The 24,149-nt window shown below is 32.2% G+C and overlaps 3 protein-coding genes and 1 pseudogene across 7 annotated transcripts; 3 read left to right on the forward strand and 1 right to left on the reverse strand.

The window, feature by feature from the left end:
* Positions 1-7,414: 7,414 nt before the first annotated feature.
* Positions 7,415-9,638, forward strand: LOC114180447 (mediator-associated protein 2-like). Of its 2 annotated transcripts, none has more exons than XM_085672543.1 (5): positions 7,415-7,658; positions 7,747-7,887; positions 8,468-8,552; positions 8,714-8,794; positions 9,112-9,638. In XM_085672543.1, exons 2-5 carry the CDS (start codon positions 7,762-7,764, stop codon positions 9,483-9,485), a joined length of 666 nt encoding a protein of 221 aa, XP_085528669.1. In that variant the 5' UTR covers positions 7,415-7,658; positions 7,747-7,761; the 3' UTR covers positions 9,486-9,638. The 2 variants fall into 2 exon arrangements, with proteins under 2 accessions (XP_085528669.1, XP_085528670.1); XM_085672544.1 differs by having other exon boundaries at positions 7,450-7,653.
* Positions 9,639-10,768: 1,130 nt separating this feature from the next.
* Positions 10,769-12,436, reverse strand: LOC114180448 (putative pentatricopeptide repeat-containing protein At1g26500). Its single transcript, XM_028066765.2, has one exon. It carries the CDS (start codon positions 12,434-12,436, stop codon positions 10,769-10,771), a length of 1,668 nt encoding a protein of 555 aa, XP_027922566.1.
* A 934-nt stretch (positions 12,437-13,370) lies between these two features.
* LOC114181966 (uncharacterized) lies at positions 13,371-15,842 on the forward strand. 3 transcript variants are annotated; one of them, XM_085672546.1, is made up of 7 exons: positions 13,372-13,524; positions 14,233-14,288; positions 14,376-14,504; positions 14,576-14,710; positions 14,950-15,042; positions 15,143-15,277; positions 15,708-15,842. In XM_085672546.1, the coding sequence occupies exons 3-7, from the start codon at positions 14,393-14,395 to the stop codon at positions 15,710-15,712; spliced, it is 480 nt and encodes a 159-aa protein (XP_085528672.1). In that variant the 5' UTR covers positions 13,372-13,524; positions 14,233-14,288; positions 14,376-14,392; the 3' UTR covers positions 15,713-15,842. The 3 variants fall into 3 exon arrangements, with proteins under 3 accessions (XP_027924481.1, XP_085528672.1, XP_085528671.1); XM_028068680.2 differs by lacking the exon at positions 15,708-15,842 and having other exon boundaries at positions 13,371-13,524; positions 15,147-15,277; XM_085672545.1 differs by lacking the exon at positions 15,708-15,842 and having other exon boundaries at positions 13,373-13,524; positions 15,143-15,681.
* Positions 15,843-15,936: 94 nt separating this feature from the next.
* LOC114180449 (mediator-associated protein 2-like) lies at positions 15,937-18,109 on the forward strand (annotated as a pseudogene). Its single transcript, XR_014994570.1, has 4 exons — positions 15,937-16,071; positions 16,652-16,736; positions 16,898-16,978; positions 17,578-18,109. The product of XR_014994570.1 is annotated as a mediator-associated protein 2-like (transcript).
* The last annotated feature ends 6,040 nt before the right edge of the window (positions 18,110-24,149 follow it).

Here is a 24,149-nt window from a genome sequence, read left to right on the forward strand (position 1 = left end):
AATTTTATTAAAAATTTTAAGAATTAAAAACAAAATTTACGTAAAAAAAATGAATGTGGCTGTTATGTCATATTTATAATTCACGTGGTAAGTCAGATGATTTTGACAACATAATAATGGCAAGATCTAAATACATTAACTTGAAGTTGAGGAATAAAACTAATAAACATTTATTAAGTAAAAAAATTCGGAAAGATGAGAAATTTTAAAATAATATCTAATTACACTCCTATCATTTCCAAATAATCTTTTATAAAAGTGACTTTTTGGATTATCTATTGTAAAAGCATTTCGGAATAAATATTTTGAAATTTCTAAACATGATTTTTAAAATAGGATCTTCGAACTAAATTGTTTAGAATTCTAGAACACAGGAAAAATACTTCAAAAGAGTTTTTTAGAATAAACTTTTCTTAAGACATTTTTAGGAACACGTACAATACTTTTTAAAATATAATTTTTGAAACGAATATATTTTTTTTTTTAGAATGAGTTTGCCTCTCTTCTTTTTCCTTTGCATTAGAGAACAATGATGACATAGAAGAATAAATATATTTTAATATTTTTCTAATAATAACTGGTGCATTTAATAATAATGGAGTGTAGAAAGAAAACTGATAATTAGTTGCATAACCCTTATACGACCACGATAACGGTGGCAATGGGAGGTTTGTCTTCTCATCCCATATTGCATGTTTTTTAATATGAAGATGGATTGAAATAGACAAATAAATAAATAATGGATTGAGATAGAAAAGTTTTAAATTTTTTATTTTGTCAAAAATTATACTTTTGGAGTATTAACTTGATTAAAAAATAAATTTTTTTATAAAAATATATAAAAATATTTAAATAAGTCAATAAGTACTAATAAGAAGTTTTTCTAAACTAATGAAAAAAAACACTATTTAAGTTATCTATAATATAAGTATAAAAGTAAATTTCGAATCATTTATATTAAACTCATCATTCGATAGTGAATTAGTTTAGGTTGAATCAGTTTTGACACAATCAAAATAAAACTCAACCTGGTTTAAATGGATTGAACTGGATCTGGGTTAGATTAAATCATCAATAACTCAACCCCATGAATACCCTCTACTTATTAAAAAAAATGTTTTTAAGAAAAACAATTCCTTGATCTAGTTAAGAATTTGAGTTAAATTAATCAAGATTTAGTTTTAGATTTAATAAGTTAATGTTATGTACTAGTCGGATTGTTTGAAGTAACTGAAATATATTTTAAAATAAGATGTTTCAGTGATAATTGACATTGACATAATTCAGATATTCTAAAGTAATATTAAAGTATTTAAACTATTTTATCAATTAGTTCAATTCTTTTAAATTAATTATAAAATTTAGTTTAACTTTACAGTAGTTCAATTTATGTATTTTATCTACCTATATGTATAATTTTTTCTCCCCTTCTAAAATGACATTTTTTTAGTATTCAAGAAAGTTGAAACACAAATCTTAATAGCTACATGAACACTTGAGCTCCACAAACATTACATCTCACAATAATTCTAAATCTTACATTATCCTCTTAAATACATTTTAAACTTTAAGAGATTAAATACATTTCTTGTTCATTTAATTTTTTTCCTATGCAACAAAGTAATAGGAAGACCAGTGAGAGAAACAGGAAAATGTTACATAACATCATTACTCATTTCCTAAAGCTATTGCCTTGTTCTTCCGACCAAACTACTTTAGTTCCCACATATCTTTAACCCTAAAGATAGAGGTTTGGACCACCTCACCTGAAAATAAGTAATAGGAAAAGTGAGTAGCATGCTAAAACTTCAATTGTTTGATTGGTGACAACACCTTCCATGAAGTGTTGGAATTATCCCAACACTTTAATTTCTCATATCTTTTCTGGAAACACTTTGTAAGATCACAATCCCTTTGTTCATATTGCAATCCTTTCCAGACTGTCCAACAAAATCTTTCTTGGTGAAACATGTGTTCATTTTCTAATGCAATCATTCCACTCAATATAAAGATCTTCCTCCAATGGGGACCACAACAAAATGCGAACGTGGAAACCACATGGTTGTCGAATGCTAGATTCTCTAACTTGACCAAAGTCAATGGTTCAAGCTCAATTTAACACTTTTCCCACAAATATCCAACTTCAGTGACAATCTTATTTGAAGCACCATTAGAAACTAAATATAAACTAACAAACAAAAAATCAAACTTTTAATTTTCCATATTATGATAAACTAACCCAAATCTATCTGATCCAATTCCTGTTTAATCCCCACCCCAGGCTACCACAACTCATAATTTTTGCACAACAGGTAATAATTACATGATATTAAACTGAGCACAAACATCATTCTTCTTCATTGGTTCTAAATTCATTCATGACTTGGTTACAAGGTTGGAGAAGAGGTTGGTTTAATGCCATTAGATGATAAAGACCCCACATCTGGCTAGAGAAAATGCAAGGTCTACATAACAATTTAAGAATCAGGTCCATGTTTGATATAGCTTATTTTTTAAAGCGTAAAAAAAAACTATCTCAAGAGAGTTTGTTAAAATAAGTTATTGTTTCATCAAAATAAGTTAATGCAGACAAGCAACAACAGTTCCATTTCTAGGATTGAGTGTAGTACTAATAGTATATAAACTTGGGGAAAAAAATGTACACACTTGCAGTAACAGACTAGATAACTGAAAACCTAAATGCTTCAAGATTCTCCCAGAAAACACTAACATTTTCCACCCAGTTGACAATGCAATGACAAGCTTTTTCTCACTATATAGCAGGTCAAGGCATCTTACTTTCACTTGTCATTTAAGGTTACAAGCGATTTGAGCAATCCAGGGCTTATCTTGTCTACAAGAACACCTGACTCTGATAGAAGGTAAGCTTTTTCCTTCATAATGCTCTGTAGTTTCTTTGACTCAAAGTCAAGCTTCGCTTGATCTGTAAATAATTACATGGTCAGTAAAAAAGTATAGCAAGCAATTTTTATTGGAAATAAGTTTTTCGATAAAAGGACTTCACTTATAGCTATAGTTCAAAGTTTGGACAATTATAATAGTAACGATCAATAAAAGAACATGAATGGAGATAGTCAGTCTCAACACAACCTATAAATTGTAATGTTGGTGTCATGTCATTTGCTTATATAAGTAAAGATTATGTATTACACAATTAAACATAAATTAATATAAAAAATAATCATAAAGTCCCATGTCAACAATTCAGATATAGTTCTACACAAAGAATAATTCTTTTAAGTGGCATTAGCATTCTGAAACCGCAACAACGCAGTAGACAAAAGCCACATTTAGGTAAAATTACATTCTTTTCATTGTTGCAACAATTGCAATTACAATGACTGAAGATAACCAACGTGGGTGAACATCTAGGGAAATTTTCTGACTTTCTTTTAGTATTTTTCAAATGGTTAGAAAATAGGGTGGCCAAAAACCTGTTTCCAATATAGTATGAGCTGCATGAAATGGTATTCTGGCAAACAGATCTGTTCCTGGAAACATCATCCATGTCGGCTCATAAGTGTTATGGTTGCCACAGGTGTTGCAAACCTCCTAAACCAAAGGTCTTGAGCTCCTAGCAACTCCCTTCATCATTGACTCGAAAGGAGATGGAACACTGCTTGTTGTTGTTCGAGCCATTTTCCTTAATACATTATCTAGAGAAACTTAGTAAAATATTATAAAAACAACAATCATTCAGTTGAATCAAAATGGAAAAATAATGCTATTTGTTAAGGCAAAGAAAGGCAACACCGTAACTCACAGAAAGGAAAAAAAAAGATGACTTTTTAGACATAAACAACATAATCAAATTCTTTAGCATATTCAACTCAGAAGCAAAAGACATAAATCAATGACAAGGCTGAAACTAAACACTTTACGACATTTGCATAAACGCATTAGAAATTCTCACCGGGTGCAGAGGCGATTGGACCTCGAGCTAGGGTTTTTAAAATAAGGGATTTTCGAACCTAAGGATGCAACCCACAAAGGACAAATTCAAATTGAATGCAATTGGGAGAACAACAACTTTCTTTAATATAAACACATTCTTCGGAACTGAAATAGAGTTCGATGCACGTACCCATGGTTATCAAACTCGCGAGTTGACTCGTACACCCGTACAAGTCTGCGAGTCATGACAGTGTTCACGGGTTAACTCGTATATAAACTCATTTTTTTTCAAACTCGTAGTGAACTCGGAGTAAACTCGTGGACTCGTACCAGACTCGCGAGTTCGAGAGCGAGTCACCGAATTCGAAGAACCAGACGAAATGACACAAAAACATGTTGTTGGCTTTCGGATTTTAAGCCCAAACCAAAACCCCAATGCTCCAAATCGAAAATCCAAGCGAAAACAGAGATTGAAGCCCAACTCGAAAACCCTAATCGAAGAAGAAGAGAAGATAGAACTTGAAAACATTGACCTATTTCGAAATCTCAGCTTCGGTCATTCACGTCGCAGCTCCGATCGTCTCGCACAACAACTCTGATCGCCTCGCGTGGCAGCTCCGTCGGGACGCTGGTTCAGTGGCGTCGTTGATCCCTCTTTCTCTTTTCCCTCTTTTGAAGTAATGACATACGTATATAATATATATTTCTTTGTTTTTTTATTTCATTTTTTTTACTTTTACTAATCATTATATATATATATATGTATATATATATTATATAAATTATATATCTTTCTTTGTTTTTTCATTTCATTTTTTTTCTTTGGCTTTCGTTGTTGTTCTGTTACATATATATAATATAGATGTAGTTTTGTTTTATATTTAATTTATTTTTGGTTTTCTAAAATTTAAATTATTTGATTTTTAATTGATTGAGATTGGTTTATAATGTTCGGAAGTGAGACTGACATTCAAATTCTTGTGATCCTAATGAAGAAGATGATGTTGGAGATGATATAAGTAGATGATTGGAGTCAAAAAGTTGAAGTTATTTATGTTTTTTTTTATTCATATTAACTTATGTGTTTGCTGAAATTTGAATTTATATAATAATCATGTTTCTTGAACTAAGTTATTTTGTAATTATTGAACTATTGTTTACTATTTGCATTAATTGTGGTGATTAAATTATGAATTGGTATGATACTATATATAATTTTTTATATGAAGTAGGGGTATAGTAGATTCGTACGAGTCTACAAGTCAGGTCTACGAAGCTCTCACGAATCTACATAGACTCTCGACTCTAATAACCTTGGTTCAACCTATAGCAAACTATGGGCCTACATCTATATGCGCATTTCATCCACCATAAAAATGGATTGGTTTTTTCTCTCTGGCATTATAGAGTGGTCTCGACTAAACGACCATTGTGTGCAAAAAGAAGAGATCAAGTTCAGCAAGCAAGTGCGAGTAAAAATGGATTGCGAAGAGTTGCATATACCTCAGGGAAAACGTGAGAGTGTAAATATTGAAAGGAAAAATGAAAAAAAAAGAGCAAATCGTGAGTTTCGATTCGCTGATAAAGCTCCATTGTAATATGGAGAGTTAAAGGATTCAACAACCCTGAATGTGGGATTCAAATGGCAGATGAATGAATTGAGAAAATAACAATGAAAACCTATTTTCTGATTCGGTACCAAAATGCAGACAGCAACCAATAATAGATCACGCGGTGCGGTGGACAAGAAAATGAAGAAGATGAAGGAAGAGGGAAGGAGAGATGGAGAATGATAACGAAACAGAGGCTACGGTCGAAGTGATCGTCGGTGGATTCCGGCGCCGGAGCAGAGAAAATCGCAGGCAAGAAGAAGGCGGCAGAGTGTGCGAGTGGAGATAGAGAGTGTCAATAGCTAGGGATTAGTCGAGAAAGTGTGTAATGAACCACCTTCATATTTTCCCTTTTTTATTTTTATTTTTTGCAATTCCTACTTTTATTTTTCCACAAATAAAATAAATAAAAGATGTCTGGTCTCATTTTTTGCACATCATTTCCGGCCATCGATTGTGACCCAAAATTTGCTATCAACCAAACCGGTACTCGATTAACCATTTAAAATATATATATATATATATATATATATATATATATAATAAAACAATAATTCTACTTAAAAAAGATTTTTTGTTTACGACTATTAAACAAATTATTTTTCAACTTTGTTCTAACTAATTCTTTACAAAATAAATATTTCTGTTGTGAGAGAAAAATTTGTTAGAGATAATGATGGACATCTGAACGCATTTTTTATTGTGTGATCTTAGAGTTTGAACTTGAATTCTTAATATTTAAATTTATTATTACTATAATTATATTTTTATATAAAAATTAGTTTCGAATATTAAAATTTAAGTTATTCTTTAGGTTTTTAAAGAAATAATAACTTCAATGTTTGATTAGTACTAAAATTAAAATATGTTTTTAAAAAATTATATAAAAATTAGACTTCTTTCTTTGTTAATGAATATGATCTAATTAGTATGTGGTGTTTTATTTTAATCTAATTTTATTTAATTTTTTATCAATTTTTTTAAAATATTAGGATGGAACGTGTGAAGAAGCATGACATAATTATATAACTAATTATAATGTGTTTTTTAAATATATGTATGCATGTGTGTATCAAAACAGATTATAATCACTATGAAGATGCATTATGGATATGATTTTTTTTAAAGTACATCTATAATCTATCAATAAAAAGTTTGGGCAATTTTAAAAAAAAAAATTACAAAAGGTGCAATACTTTTTGAGAAAAGGAAGTTTTTTTCATGAATATGCAAAATACTATTCACTATAATTACCTTTTTTAATTTAATTATTTTCATTAATTATTCGTTAAATTGTATTGACTGATAATTAATATGTGTGTGTGTTTTATACTATATTTGCTCTCTAAAAATGTCTCAAGTTTTAAATAATTTGATTTTTTTTAACATTATTGTTTGTATGTGTGTGATTCAATTACACTTTTTTTTTTATTTCTTTCATTGAAAATGTATTATAAACTTCTTGTTATGGTGTATTTTCATGTGTACTATTTTATCAATTTTTTTATCTTGATATAAATTTCTGAAGTTTCGTCCTATTTCTTTTTACAGTTTCCAAAATTACTTTTCTTTATTGTATTTTTCATGGATTTCTAATCTAGAAAAAGTTAAAGTCCATGAAATTTTGTTTTTTTATTCAAACATATATTTTTTTATGTATAATTCAAACATATATTATTTTTTCATTTATTTTTTTACTCTTGTTTATTTTTGTGATTTGTTTTCAATAACATTATATTTTTCCTATGTTACAAACACTTACAAATATTTATATAATTATACATAAGGAGGATTCTCTATCTTATGTCTATATATATTTTTTTAATTTATCCTTTTGAATATAATTACACATTTCTTGTCAATTAATATATTTTGATACGGAATATCTTATAAATAATTAATTAACAACTGAAATTTGTGGAAGGAAAAATAAATTTCACTTTACAAATTATAACATTGAATCCCTGAAGAAAACTATATGATTGGTAAATTTTAAAGTCTAGGGTTTTTCGTAAGTGGCACCGAAGAACACCAACGCAACAGAACGAACCTAAAGAGATTCTGATTCAGCGGCTCGGAGAAAGACACAAGCGCAAGAAGAGAAAGGTGAAGAAGGAAGCAAGGAAGGGTGAGGTGTGTATTTCATATATTAATTGTTTTTGTACAATAATTGTTTTTTTTCTTTTGTATTAATTTCGGTATTCTTCTGTGTTTATTTTAGGCTCTGCAGATTTCAATGGCGGATTTGGAGGGTGCAGAAGGTTACAAGCCTTCTGCAGAATACGTGGAAGACAGCAATGATGCTCTGATCAACTTGACTGACTCAACTGAACTTTTGTTTCTTAAGTTGCCTTCTTCCAATGTAAGTTTCTCCTTTATGCCTTTGTTTGGTTATTTGTTTTGAACTGAATCTGAACTGCTAATACCAACTAAATGAAAAAGAAAAATCACTAAGGATTGATATTGTTGTTCATCACAAAGTGGAAAATCAAGTGTAGTTTCAAGCAAATTTAAAAAATAGAAGTGAGTGAATTGACTTCAGTTTTCAAACAATTAGGTTTTTTTGTTTTTTTTTTATCAAGCCTATCCACTAAGCGTAAGCGGAGTTTTAATTGTGTTAGATTCTGATTGGTGATTAAAAGTTCCCGTGTATGTTTCATGTTAATTTTGTTGTGCTAGCTAGCTCTCATTAAGGAGTGTAGAAAAATACATTTCTGTATATTACCTCTATTCATTTGCTTACATTTATCCCCTTACTTTATTATAGGAGACCGGTCAATTTTATAACTTTTTAAGGTTGAGTTCTATTCAAATGAGCTGGTATGTGTATTGGCGGTGTTTCGTTCCATCTAGGAGTTAGATGGTGGAAGAGCCCTGCTTGGTGTTGTGTTAATTATTATTGCCATTGCTGTCTTGCTTGATGTGTGTATGATGTTGTCCAGGATTTTTTGTCTGACATACATGGAAAGAAATTGTCTCTCACACTTCATAATGATGGTAAACTAGCCCGCTTTAAGGGTTCATCAGGTAAATAAAATTAATCATCTGTGCCACGACCTATTTTTTTCAACTTAAATTTCTGCATAATTGATCTCTAAATTGGTGCTTTTCTTCTTTTTGTGTGTGTGTGTTGTAGATGAATATGATTGCTTTCTGCGAGTGCCTTAATTTTAATTTTATGTTGGCAGGTAAGGCATATGATTTTGTAAGCTTTTTCGGTCAGGAGCCAGACGAAACAGTTTTTGTTTCCTCTACAGAACCAAAAATTGGTAAGTATCCATAGATTTTGTTTTTTGTTTGAGAATTGTTGTGGCTCACAAAAAGCAAGAGCTTTGTTGTTACTATTATTTGAGGGAGAATCTCAAGTTACAAGAACATGTAAGATGGGACCATGACTAATCTTTGTTCTTTGGTTATTTCAATGTAAGAATTATTTGAGAGTTATCACAGCTCTCCAAGAGAGCTTTATTGTTAGTTACTATAATCTGAGGTAAAATCTCAAGTCATTAGAACATGTAAGATGGGTTTATTTTGTAGCCTTTGAATTCAAGCATTAAGAGAAGTTATTTATTTCGCTTTACTGCAGCAAAGATTTCGATGCGAGTTTCAACCGTCCATTACCCTGATCCTAAAGAACTTGAGAACCTCAATTCAACCAACGTAAGACATGCACATCGACATTCTTCTGGAATCACAGGGACAACTTCATCTCGATACTTTCCTATGCAAAGTGGTGGACGTGCAGCTTCATCAAAAGGTAACAGACAGAAAAGCTCTTTGTCTGAATATACTGAGCCATCAAGTATTTCAAAAAAAAGACACGAGTCTAATTCTAAATCTAAATCTAAATCTAAATTCAACTTGTCTGAGGTCTCACATGGTCACAGCAGTGGCATTTCCTCTATGTCCCCAGAATATTCTCATGAAGGAAAACCAAAGAGAAGAAAACTTACGGAATAACTATATAGGAAAGAATAGGGCAAGAGTTCTATGTTGTAAAAGGATGATGAATTTACGTTGTATTTTCTGTGGCTACCATTTTCCTCTATTTTTCAAATTGTCATTTGCTTCAGTTTCACAATGTTCATTAATTGAAGGACCTTTCTTTTCTAATTTTTATGTCTTATCTTTGTGTACTAATTCAGTTGTGTTCTTCCTATGGTTGGATTGTTTTGGTCCTAATAGTGTTTTTGAAACCCTGCTGGCATCACATTGTTAGGGCCTTTGTTGTCAAAACTGGACTGAGAATGAAATTTTGATAAAATTGTATTGTTTTTTACATAGGAAGAAACAGGAGAGAAAATACATGTGAAGGGGTTAAAGAATAATGTAAAGGTAATATTGTAAAATAGAATTCAAAAATAACTAAGTATGTAAAATTAGTTTCAGGCACAATGAAGGTTGATATAGAATGTATTTTGGAAATTACGTTTCTGGAACTAATTTCCAAAATATAAAATAAAACAAAAAAGAGAAAGAATGTCAACAGGGAAAAATACGTGAATTCATGAACCTAAAATTTAAACTTAGGCATAGTAGAATTCTGCAGGGCTTTCTTTCAGACGTGGTAAGTGCATATTAGGCTTATAAAAAATGAATGATTATTTTCAGTTTTTAATAAAATTTAATTAATTATTTCTAAATAAAGCATATCAATATTTGTATTTATGACGGGTAAAAAGATGTTTATTGAAAATGTAATATATTTATTATTTGCAATATAAATCATACATGTTAAAATAATTTATTAAAAAATGAAGGAAAAAAGAAAAAACAAGACAGGCCAATAGTGGAACAGGGTTTTAGGCCAATATGCTCAAGTTTTTGAACCGAACACTCAATTCACCTGTTTTTTTTTTTTTGATCATGGATAAATTAAAGTTAATGGATCAAAATAACTCATTCATTTAGTTTTAATCTAAATAGTTTTAAAAGTATTGTGTTGCTTTATTTATCTGTTGAATGATGATGAATCTCTCCTTAGTGATACAATATGCCTTGATATTGAGGATTGGTCTATAAGTGAAAAAATTGAAGATCAAAAACCCTTTCTTTTCTTTTATTCAATTTACAGTGATAAACTTGGAAGATTTTGCTAGGCAATGCAAGACTTTTAGAAGATACAATACAAACTGAAACTAAGATTGAGGGAAAAAGTTATGGTAAAATATAAGTATCATTATAAAACCTAAATTCTTCCAACTTCCAACAGTAACAGATTTGAATTTTGTTGCTCTAAATATTCATGTTTTGTCAATCTCCTCAGCCTTCTGAAATCTTTTAGTATTCTCCAGTAACTGACGTGCTATTTTTAGCTTGCCACACTTCTGAAACACCTGTTCAAAAATGTCTCTAGCATAAACTGATAAAGGAATACCCTTTTCCAGCATTGATTTCACTTTCTCATAAGCAGCATCTAGTTCACCTCCTCTGCACAACTTCTGCAACTTCTGGTTCTCCAATTTTCTATCCAATTTAACACACAGATCCAACCTACCATGTTCTCTCAAAAGACTCTCTACTAAATTGTATGTGTCAAAATTTGGAAGCAATCCCAAACCCAACATTTCAATCAGCAAATCATAAGCAACTTTCCGGTTCTTACCCTCACCATGACCATGGATCAGAGCAGTGTAGGTTAAATCATCAGGAAGACACCTGTTCTTGTTCATGATTTCAAAAACCCTGGTAGCATCCTTTAACTTTCCCAATTTACACAGCATAAGTATAACAGAGTTATAAACAACCAACTTTGGCTTTAAGCCAAGGCTCAACATCCTCCCAAACAAATCACTAGCTTCCTTCACTTTGTGACATTCACACAATGCCTTTATAACAACAGAGTAACCCTCATGAACACACCTCAGTTTTCTTTCCTCAACAATCCTCAAAACTCTACCAGCTTCTTCTGTGTTACCCAAACGACAAAGCTCACACATAACCTTAACCACAACAAAAGAACTAGGCAATAATCCAGCCTTAGAAGCTGCCCAAAACACTTGAACTGCAGGCTGCATTGCATCACTGTTTCCTCCCACGTTAGGAACTAATATAGTATATGGTCTCCGAGTGTTCTTCACTCTCACCTTCTCAACAGATCCTTCTTTTGCACTCGTCAAACACAGCTCCCCAATAAGCATATTAACAGCAGATCGAGTAGGGAGCACTCCAATCTTCTCCATTTGATTGAAAATCTCAAGGGCTGACTCTACTCTACCAAACTTACAAAACCCAACAATCATGTTACTGCAGGAGTAAGTATCAGGGGTTTCAATCTTGTGAAAGATTGAATGTGCAAGCTGAATCATCTCCAGAGATGATTCCCTCTTGCAGAGAACATAAAGCATGTTGTTGCACACAAGGTTATCAGGCTTACACTTGAACACAGTCTCCATATCCTCAAACAGTGACAGTGCTTCCTTGATTCTTCCTTGTCTCCCCAAAAACCTGATGCAAATGGCCAATGCCTTATGCGACACTCCACCCTTGTGAAACGCCACTGTGGTCAGCAAGCATTTGATGTCGTCAAAGAGCTTTCTTCTCCCCAAGAAATCGGCCATGTACTCAACCACTGAATCATCAAAGTGAAACCCCATGTGGGACCCGGCCAAGGAGAAAAATTTCAAGGTTTTGGCCCTACCCAGTTGCTTGTAGCCCCTCAAAGCGCCAAAAACGAGGTTGGAGGTTAATTCTCGCTTGTGGAGAGCAAAAACGCCAGCCATGTCGCTGTGGGCGCAAGAGACAAGATCAGAGAGAAGAGAGGAAGGGTTAACGACATGAGAAGGGGGTGAATTGCTGCGTGGGATTGGGAAATTGGGGTGAGTTTGGGGAGAAGAGGAATGAAGAAATCTTGAAGAAGCTTTGAAAACATGAACAGCGAAAACAGCGGCATTTCGAGGCCTGCAAAGCATTACAGTTTGAAAGACCAATGTTATGGTTTTTTGCTTTTCCTCTTTCTTAGTTAACTCGTAGAATCGTTTCTCAGTTCAGCAAGCTCGGTTGAACACTAGAAGATAAAAACGACAGCGGATTTGTTTGTTTGTTCGTAGGTATTGCATTTGTTTATTTATTGGTGTCTTTCTCAGATTTTGCCTTCCCACTTTCTCCTTTGAGTTTCTGGATTAAGGCAGGTTAGGGTTTCTCTTCTTAAGTATAAAAGAATTATTTGAAATAATATATATTAATTAATAATGGTGTATCTTCTATAACTATTATGTAAATAAAAAACTCATATACTTGTATCATCAATTCACCATTGACTTCTAGGGTAAATATTTAAAATAAAAAAGAAAAAAACATATTTTAATTTGAATTAAATTTCTATTCATGTAATCTACTTTGTTTTTATTTTCTTATATTTCACTTTATTGTAAATAATTTTTTTTAGACATTATTTATCTTTGGTCTAAAGCCAAATCTTGAAATGGCAACGAACTATCTTCATAAACAAAAAATATTGGAATTCTCCATATCATAATCTCCACTTTCTTTTTTCCTTTTTCTTTACAATATTAGATTTCTCAACATATCTATTATTATATTAGATATACGATGAACCCTATAAAAACAAATATGAAGGATTTAGAAGTGCAACTTGGTTAAATAGGTTTTCTGTTGCTTAACTTAATTTTTTAATCAAAATTTATTATATTTATGTCACGTTTTAAACGTCATGATATATTTATACTTCGACCATTTTCATTTTTAATATTAATTGAAAAATATATTTGATATATTAAATAAATTTAATAATTTATAAATAAAAAAATTAGATTCATACATTTATAAGATGGCCAGACTAAAATTTGATAAAGAAACTAATTTAAATTCTCACTAAAATTTTAAATTTAAGTAAAAAGAAGAAAAAAAATACTCACACGTGTGTGTGTGTGAGGACCCATTTCTCATTCGGTTTCTCTCCATTCACTTCACAAAGCAGTTTTACTCTTCCGCCGCCGTGGCAGTGGCACGAGCTCGTGCAATTCCCCCTTTTGTCAAGGTTCTTTCTCTCTATCTATTCACTATTTGAATTGAATGTAATGCTACTCTATAAACGATTAGAGTCTCTTTGTTTTGGTTTTACTCACCGTTGTCTATTGTTTATGCTCAATCCCTATTCTTGTTATTTGAATTAATATCATTGTTTTAATCAAGACCTATTCTTGTGCTCTTAATCCTCGTTGTCTTTGGGGTTCTCTTCGCCATGCATTGTCATTGTGATTTTAAATGAATGAGTCGGCTATTGTGTTCAAGAGAAATGTTGTGTTGAGGCTTGTGTACATTTTATGGTATTTGTTCTTTTATTCTCATCAAGAAACAGAGAATCGGGGTTTTGTTTTATTTTTAGCTTAATTTTTTTTTTTTGTTGGGTCTGTTGATGATGCGTGCGGATATGCGTTTAGGGTATTCTATTTGTCAATCCACCCAATTCAGTGGTTTTAACTGTCTAACGAGATTGAACTGTTTTTGGATGTTATGGAGAAAGAAAATGTGATGCTACGTTTAATTTTGAGTGTGTTGAGATACTGGGATAAATGAGCACAAGTTATTTGTAGGCTTTGATTTAAGCAGCGACTATAGCGCTGTTGCATGGCACAATTCCTAGATCTGCATTTACTTCATGCGTTGAGATGTGGTTTTGAGATTCTAGCAATTTGTTCTGCTTTTGAGTTAATTTGTTAAATCAGTTTTCGTTTTCTTCTTGCAGAGCTTCGTCCTCCTTTGCATCTGTAGGCTCTGTCATTGTTTAGTTGGTCCTTCCAGGTTCGTCCTTGTGAATGCTTCTTATGCATTGTGTATACTTGATTCGTAGTTTGCGGATTAACCATAATATTTTTTGTTCACTCACAGGTTGAGTATTTGGTACAATGAAGGTAAAGAAGGCTAAAAGAGATCTGCATACTGGGGAAAAGAAGAAGAAAAGGAACAGGGAACAAAATGATGAAGTAGAGATACAAGCTACTGTGGAGGACGTTGAAGGTAACAGTGCTTTGTTTTCATAATCATCACCCTTTTGTTTGGCTGTGTCTGATGTAAAGTGTTTGTTTCAGTGGATAATGAAATACATGTTAGTGACACAAAGAAGGAGAAGGCTTCTGTCAACAAAAAAAGGAAGAACAAGGACAAAAGTCTAGTTAGGAAACGAAAACCGAAGGGTGAAGAAGTTGATTTGGAAGAGCAAAGCGGTGAGTTAGAAGTTATATGGAGTGTAGGCTAGTGTCAGAGTTTAAACTAGAATATATTTTATTTTCAATTGTTGTAGAACAATTGCTCATACTATTGTAGTACTATATATTGTGTTAATTTTCATTTGGTGGCATTATTTCTCCCTGTTCTGGCATTTGGTATAGACATCTTTTTATAAAAAAATACTTTAACTATGTCATCCTGATCATGTTCAACATATTTGGTTAAATGGTTACAGATGAAGTAGTAGATAATTGTCATTCTAGTGCTGAGGAGATACAAGACTTTGGTGGTCATAGAGATTTGGATACTGGAGCAGTTACCAAACCCTGTAAGAAAACACATTTTCTAGTTTAATTCGTTTTGTCATTTTGGAATGTAATATTTGAATTTATGCATTGGTTTCCCTCATGACAATTTTTATGATGTAGGTAGGTCAAAGAAAGATAAGAAAAAAAGAAAAAAGGAGGATAGAAATTCCCAGGATAAAGGAGAATGGTACAACAATCTGAAGGAAGTTTATACTATTTCCTCCGTGGATGATGACTGCTCAAAAGGAATGAAAAGTATGAATTGTTAATATTAAGCGCATTTCTTTTTGATTGATTTAAAACTCCAAAACATTAGACATCCATAACATGTTTAAACATTTAGAGATATCTTTCTTTCAATCTGTTGACAGAATGGATTGTACTGCACCTTTGAATTCTGTCCAGATTTGTCACTGATGTGTAGTTAAATGGTATTGTAAAAAGTATATTTACTTTCGTACTTAAAAGTTTTAGAATAAATTAAGTCTTTAGATAAGTCTCGAAACTCAGAAAAGAAAAAGATATTTAAAAGATAATTACACTTGTCAATTAATATATTTTGATACGGAATATCTTATAAATAATTAATTAACAACTGAAATTTGTGGAAGGAAAAATAAATTTCACTTTACAAATTATAACATTGAATCCCTGAAGAAAACTATATGATTGGTAAATTTTAAAGTCTAGGGTTTTTCGTAAGTGGCACCGAAGAACACCAACGCAACAGAACGAACCTAAAGAGATTCTGATTCAGCGGCTCGGAGAAAGACACAAGCGCAAGAAGAGAAAGGTGAAGAAGGAAGCAAGGAAGGGTGAGGTGTGTATTTCATATATTAATTGTTTTTGTACAATAATTGTTTTTTTTCTTTTGTATTAATTTCGGTATTCTTCTGTGTTTATTTTAGGCTCTGCAGATTTCAATGGCGGATTTGGAGGGTGCAGAAGGTTACAAGCCTTCTGCAGAATACGTGGAAGACAGCAATGATGCTCTGATCAACTTGACTGACTCAACTGAACTTTTGTTTCTTAAGTTGCCTTCTTCCAATGTAAGTTTCTCCTTTATGCCTTTGTTTGGTTATTTGTTTTGAACTGAATCTGAACTGCTAATACCAACTAAATGAAAAAGAAAAATCACTAAGGATTGATATTGTTGTTCATCACAAAGTGGAAAATCAAGTGTAGTTTCAAGCAAATTTAAAAAATAGAAGTGAGTGAATTGACTTCAGTTTTCAAACAATTAGGTTTTTTTGTTTTTTTTTTATCAAGCCTATCCACTAAGCGTAAGCGGAGTTTTAATTGTGTTAGATTCTGATTGGTGATTAAAAGTTCCCGTGTATGTTTCATGTTAATTTTGTTGTGCTAGCTAGCTCTCATTAAGGAGTGTAGAAAAATACATTTCTGTATATTACCTCTATTCATTTGCTTACATTTATCCCCTTACTTTATTATAGGAGACCGGTCAATTTTATAACTTTTTAAGGTTGAGTTCTATTCAAATGAGCTGGTATGTGTATTGGCGGTGTTTCGTTCCATCTAGGAGTTAGATGGTGGAAGAGCCCTGCTTGGTGTTGTGTTAATTATTATTGCCATTGCTGTCTTGCTTGATGTGTGTATGATGTTGTCCAGGATTTTTTGTCTGACATACATGGAAAGAAATTGTCTCTCACACTTCATAATGATGGTAAACTAGCCCGCTTTAAGGGTTCATCAGGTAAATAAAATTAATCATCTGTGCCACGACCTATTTTTTTCAACTTAAATTTCTGCATAATTGATCTCTAAATTGGTGTTTTTCTTCTTTTTGTGTGTGTGTGTTGTAGATGAATATGATTGCTTTCTGCGAGTGCCTTAATTTTCATTTTATGTTGGCAGGTAAGGCATATGATTTTGTAAGCTTTTTCGGTCAGGAGCCAGACGAAACAGTTTTTGTTTCCTCTACAGAACCAAAAATTGGTAAGTATCCATAGATTTTGTTTTTTGTTTGAGAATTGTTGTGGGTCATAAAAAGCAAGAGCTTTGTTATTACTATTATTTGAGGTAGAATCTCAAGTTAGAAGAACATGTAAGATGGGACCATGACTAATCTTTGTTCTTTGGTTAATGTAAGAATTATTTGAGAGTTATCACAGCTCTCCAAGAGGGCTTTATGGTTAGTTACTATAATTTGAGGTAAAATCTCAAGTCATTAGAACATGTAAGATGGGCCGGTGCTTGGTTCTACATCAAAAGTTGTCTGAGTAAATAGCCTTTACAATGGTGTTGGATTGGATGTACTTGCTGCAACATCCCTGAGTTAGTACCTCAAGCATATCTTTTTTTTTTTTTCCTAATATAGTCATAGTTAATGAGTTGTGATAGTAAGAGTTCATTTGCTCCACATTCTTTTCTTCTTTTAAAAATCACTTCTAAAAAGTTCCGATGTGTTTGTTTAACCTTCTAAAAACTTTTCTTTGTCGCTTTGTTTAATAGCACTTTTAATTCTTATAGGTTTTTAATTTTGTAGCCTTTGAATTCAAGCATTAAGAGAAGTTATTTATTTCCCTTTACTGCAGCAAAGATTTCGATGCGAGTTTCAACCGTCCATTACCCTGATCCTAAAGAACTTGAGAGCCTCAATTCAACCAATGTAAGACATGCACATCGACATTCTTCTGGAATCACAGGGACAACTTCATCTCGATACTTTCCTATGCAAAGTGGTGGACGTGCAGCTTCATCAAAAGGTAGCAGACAGAAAAGCTCTTTGTCTGAATATACTGAGCCATCAAGTATTTCAAAAAAAAAGACACGAGTCTAATTCTAAATCTAAATCTAAATCTAAATTCAACTTGTCTGAGGTCTCACATGGTCACAGCAGTGGCATTTCCTCTATGTCCCCAGAAAATTCTCATGAAGGAAAACCAGAGAGAAGAAAACTTACGGAATAACTATATAGGAAAGAATAGGGCAAGACTTCTATGTTGTAAAAGGATGATAAATTTACATTGTTTGTATTTTCTGTGGCTACCGTTTTTCTCTATTTTTCAAATTGTCATTTGCTTCAGTTTCACAATGTTCACTAATTGAAGGACCTTTCTTTTCTAATTTTTATGTCTTATCTTTGTGTACTAATTCAGTTGTGTTCTTCCTATGGTTGGTATAGAATGTATTTTAGAAATTACGTTTCTGGAACTAATTTCCAAAATATAAAATAAAACAAAAAAGAGAAAGAATGTCAACAGGGAAAAATACGTGTGAATTCATGAACATAAAATTTAAACTTAGGCATCGTAGAATTCTGCAGGGCTTTCTTTCAGACATTGTAAGTGCATATTAGGCTTATTAAAAATGGATGATTATTTTCAGTTTTTAATAAAATTTTATTAATTATTTTTAAATAAAGCATATCAATATTTGTATTTATGACGGATAAAAAGATATTTATTGAAAATGTAACATCATTTGAATAAGTAATATATTTATTATTTGCAATATAAATCATAAATGTTAAAATAATTTATTAAAAAATGAAGGAAAAAAGAAAAACAAGACAGGCCAATAGTGGAACAGGGTTTTAGGCCGATATGCTAAAGTTTTTGGACCGAACACTCATTGCTCTGCGCTCTTCTTCACCATTAAAGGATTTTAGGCCAATATGCTCCAATTCACCTGTTTTTTTTTTTTTTTTTTGTGATCATGGATAAATTAAAGTTAATGGATCAAAATAACTCATTTATTTAATTTTAGTTTTAATCTAAATAGTTTTAAAAGTATTGTGTTGCTATATTTATTTGTTGAATGATGATTACAATGTGCCTTGATCCTGAGAATTGGTCTATAAGTGAAAATTGAAGATCAAAAGTCCTTTCTTTTCTTTTATTCAATTTACAGTGATAAACTTGGAAGATTTTGCTAGGCAATGCAAGACTTTTAGAAACATTGAAAGAGGGAGAGAGATAATGAACATAGAGAGGTAAAATTTATGAGAATATAAATCTGGCAGAGCCGGTTAGATATTCTCTCATAAATTTTAGTCTCAGCATAAAATATGAACATAAAAGAGGTAAAACTTATGAGAATATAAATCTGGCAAAGCCGGTTAGATATTCTCTCATAAATTTTATTCTCAGGGGGCAAGACAAAATATAAACAGAAAGATAAACGGGAAGATAAAATTCTGTACATAAAACGTTTTTAAGCCTTTAAATGATTATAGCATCTTTTAATAAATATTACTCAAGGCATCCGTAGATGCCTAGAAAAGAACTACTCCATAAAAACTTACTTTGATTCCAGAGGGAGGGGGGAGAGATCTGAAGTTCCTCGTTTATTTATGTTTGGAAACAAAATATACAAGGGGGGAAATTAGAGAGAGAGAGATTTTTAGAGAGAAGGCAGAGGAAGAGGGAAGTGAGGATTTAGAGAGAGAGAGGTTCCGAGTTCTTGCCCAGCATAAGGGTCTTACAGACTCTTTTATAGAAAAATTTTTGACTTGTAACTTGTAGAACCGGTTTTAAATGACCGGTTACCTGTAGTGTAGGTCATGAGATGACTGTGTTGTTTTACCCTTCAGTCTATTACTCGGATAAGAGTAAAATTACTGTGTCACAGGTAAAACTTTTCTTTATTGTCCTTTTCTGGAGACCACAGTGGATGTTAAGTCTTCATGGTCTTCTTCTAGGATTTGATCAGAGTCTTCATTGTCTGATGGAAAAGAAGATCCAGGTGTTCCTTGTCCATGGCTTCCTGTTTCTTCATAGATTTCTCTGTATATTCTTTCTTTTTCAAATCTTTTTACTAGTATTGGACTAGCTTCAATAGGAAAAGGGTGAAATTTATTTCCCATAAACTTTTTCCAATACATCTTTGTGTTTATAGTTTCTTTCAAAAGGATATATTCTGAGTTATCCTTTCTAGAGAAATTCCAATTTGATCCTTCAACATATGCCTTCCAAAGCTGGTATTGGTAAAACTTATCTTTATTTAAGGATAATCCTGTCAAGGTTCCGTGTTGAAGATGGACATGGGCCTCGGGATTTGTCTCTGTGTATAGTTTTATTACATGGGTTGCCATGCTGTCAGGGTTCGAGGCACTCTTCGGAGAAGAGGTAATTTGTAGGCAGATACTAGTCATGTATTCTGCCTGTATTTCATTCACTACCGAATTTATTTCTTGGGTGAGGGAGTTGAATTTTTCGGTAGGGGGAATGATAAGTGTCTGGAGACATCCTGCTTCTAATAATAGAGAAGGACATATGACTACATCTCTGTATAGTTGGTTTTTGAAGGTCTTTAAGTCAATTTGGGCCTTTCTAAAGATAAACTTGATCTGGCAAGTACACTTTGTAGACACTGTCTTACAATATTCGGAGGACTCTTGACACGGTGTCTTTGTATCAAAATATGTTTGGGGTTTGACAAACAAACCGTTGTAATTTTGTGTTTCTGAATGTACCTCAAACAAGAATTCCTGTATGACACCAAATTTTGCGAGGAAAATGTTTGGGTTTATTTGTGGTGAAAAACTGCAAGAAGCAGCATAGGTATGTGTTTGGGTCTTAGGTTCGAATGCCATTCCCATTTTTATTTTCTCTTCATCAATAGTTCCTAGTTTTAAAGCCATCTGGGCTTCTTCTAAGGAATTGAAACCTTTGTATGTAGACCAGAATTGGTCCTGTTTTGCCTCAGAGAGGTCTTTGTATGAAGTATAAACTCCTTTGTTTGGCCCTGTAATTAAGGCATAATGTGTAAATCCTTTCCCAGAGGGAGAGGCTGATGAAGTTAATAAAACTCCTTTGTTGTCTGCGTTGCAGAAATTGTATAATGCACTAATGATGCTTTGTTTCACCTTAGTGACTTGTTGTTCATTCTGAACTGTGTATTTTGGAATATTCCAAATGTTGTCAATTAAAACATTTAATTTGACATTTGTGTTATCTCTACCAGGGAAATGGTAGGTATTTGTAAGTATTGGCAACTCTTGTTTGCCATATTTTGTGTATTGGTCCACCACAAAAGGGGACTTTACGGGTTTAGGACCTAGAGGTCCTTTCTTTGTACTTTGTATAAATTCCATTCTGGGATTTTTGTACCTGAAATAAGACATAAAGGTTAGGCAATAAAATGTCTAATAGCCCTGAGGTGTTTTTCCAAAATTATGATGTCGGCTATAGGTGTATTGAAAGGGGTTGTATGGGAATAATTCATTCCTTCTTAGCCTTAACTTGGCTATTTTTCTTTTCATCCTTTTTATTAGTTTAGTTATTTCAACGGCAGGATTGGGGCTAAAATTAGGACTAATTCCTCTTGGTGGAAGTGCCTGTATTCTGATATTAATTCGGAACCCAGGAGGGATCTCAGGATCTCTGATGTGTATTACATTCATAATTGTATAAAAGATTCTTTCGAATCTTATTTTTGTACGATGTACCTGGAAAGGATATCAGCAAACATATTGTCAGATCCTTTGATATGTTCAAAATTTATAATTTTTCCGGAATTCATATAGTCCCTAAAAAGTAGCCATCGCCTGTGAGGCTTTTTGTCATTATTTATTTGATTTTTTCCATATGAAACAATTGCTTCGCAATCAGTTCTAATGGTTATTTCTGGTTTATTTATCAAAAATAATTTAAACGCTTCTAAGGCATGTATGATTGCATTGACCTCATAATCGGTGCTAGTTTGGTAAACTTGTGGCTTTACAGTATATTTTCCAGAAGCATACCTGCATATTTGTTCATCTTTTTTAGACAGATATTTATTTTTCTTCCTTTTTAGGATGGCTCCCCATCCTGATTCACATCCATCACATTCGACTACTAAGTAATCTGAATCTAATGGTAATTGTAAAATAGGTAGCTTATTTACCTTTTGTTTTATATTTTGGACTAATTTTATGTCTTCAGAATTGAATTTTCTTTCTCCTTTTAGAGAGGTTTTATTGTATAAAGGAGCAGTGTATTTTCCTAAATCTGGGATAAAATTTCGAGCATAATTCAAGAGTCCCAAAAAGGATCTTAATGTTTTTATGTCTTCCATTTTGTCAGGAAAATCTTGTATTTTCTTAGAAATATGGGGTTGGAGTTTAATAGTTCCATTACCTATTTCTGTTCCAAGGAATTCAATGAAATTTTTACAAATTTCCATTTTTCCTTTTGATATAATTAAACCATGTTTTTCCAGTTTGTATAGTACTTGTTTTAAATGGAGATAATGTTCTTCTTTTGTTTTGGAAAATATAAGTATATCGTCTATGTAGACGCATGTGAAGGATTTGCAGTCATTAAAAATGTTGTCCATTTTTCTTTGGAAAATTGCTGGAGCATTTTTAAGACCAAAAGGCATAACGTGCCATTCGTATAATCCTTCAGAACAGGAGAATGCTGTCCATTTTATGGATTCTGGATCCATTTTTACTTGATGGAATCCACTTTTGAGATCGAATTTTGAAAACCATTTTGCGTTCTGAATTCGATTTATAAGAATTTCTTTAGATGGAATTGTGTATCCATCTTCAACTGTATTGTCGTTTAATCGTTTATAATTGTAAACCATTCTAGATTTACCTCTTTTTTGTTCAGAAGATTTATTAACTATGAAAGCAGGACTCCTGTGAGGACTTTCACTTGGAGTTATTACTTTCAACTTTAGAAGGTGGTAGATATGCATTCTACATTCTTCTTGTTCCCAGTTATTAAACTGTATATCTTTAGTTTTTATAACTAAATCTGGGTTAATTATGTTTAATTTGCAAGTAATGGGGTCACGATCCCAAAATTTGGTGGGATCTTCTCCTATTATGCTAGTTTTGTTTAACCTGTCCAAAATCTGTTGGATACTATCGAAAGTGATTGTTTTAGATATTTTTATGGATGAAAAAGAATCCATTGTGTCATCTGAATAATAATCTATATCTTCTAGATTTTCTTTCATACAATCACATTTTTCTGAGGATTTAGGGTTTGTACATGAGCATTCCTCAGGGACTTGTCTTGTATGGCTGTCTCCACTAATTATGGGTGACATTTGTGTTTTGTCACTAATAGTGACGTAATCTTTATTTATGGTAATAACTCTATTCTGGCCTAAAATAAAATCTAGACCGATGATCATACTTTGTTTTGAAGGGACTAAGTTTTCTACTCGTATTGTTTTAAGGTGTATCTTTTGGCCAAAAAGGTCACAATTAGTACTAAATTGAAGAGAAATATTGTTTATTTCTTCATCATTTATCATTATTATTCCGGACATAGTCCTGGTCTTTTGTACATGTTTACTCTTAGTAATCATGTATGGGGGTACTTTTGTTTTGCAGACAACTGTTTCTGAACATCCTGTGTCTATGAGGGCCTGTATGATTTCTTCTTTAGCAGAGTTTTTGTTTTGTTTGGGAAAGTTTAATTTTACTAATACCTTAACAGATATTAGTTGTTTCTCGTTGCAGACTAATGGGATACATTCTGTGGTTCCCATCATGTTATTTGGTATGTTTTGTGAATTGGTGTTTGTTCCAAAATCTTGGATTATTTGTTCTAGCTGAAGGATTTTTTCTTCCAGATTATTGACTCTGGTTTCTAAAATCGAGGTCCTAGTATCAATTATATTTTTATCTTTAATGTTTTCTTTTTGTTCTAAAAAGATTGGTATTTCTTGTATTTTTAAATGTGTTGTAATACATTTTATACAAAAATTTTTGTAGCATAAAGGACAATGAGCCCTTTGTGATTTATGAAAATATCTCTCACAATACTGGCAGGGAATAGAAGTTGGTCCTGAAAAGTATTGTAATGTATGGGAACATATATTTGTTTCAGTTATGTTCATTAGATAATATCCAGAATCATCTAATATTTCTCCTAATTCGTTGTATTTGTCATTTAATTCGAAATTATTTTCTTTAGGATAAATTTCGATAAATTCATTATTTGTGAAATCATTTATTAAATCATAATTTTTGGGTTGTTTTTCTAAATTGATTTCATCATTGAATTCTGTTATACTAACTACTGATAATATTTCAGAGTCAGTAGATACATCTTCGTCGATCGGAAGAAGATTCATGTGACAGGATTTTACAAGTTCTGCTTCTTTTGTATAGAGATTTGCTATGTTTGGACAATCTCTTGAGAAATGTCCAGTTTGG

The sequence above is a fragment of the Vigna unguiculata genome, chromosome 4, assembly GCF_037176805.1.
Source record: "Vigna unguiculata cultivar grain cowpea cultivar isolate G323 ecotype 2 chromosome 4, ASM3717680v1, whole genome shotgun sequence".
Lineage (NCBI taxonomy): Eukaryota > Viridiplantae > Streptophyta > Magnoliopsida > Fabales > Fabaceae > Vigna > Vigna unguiculata.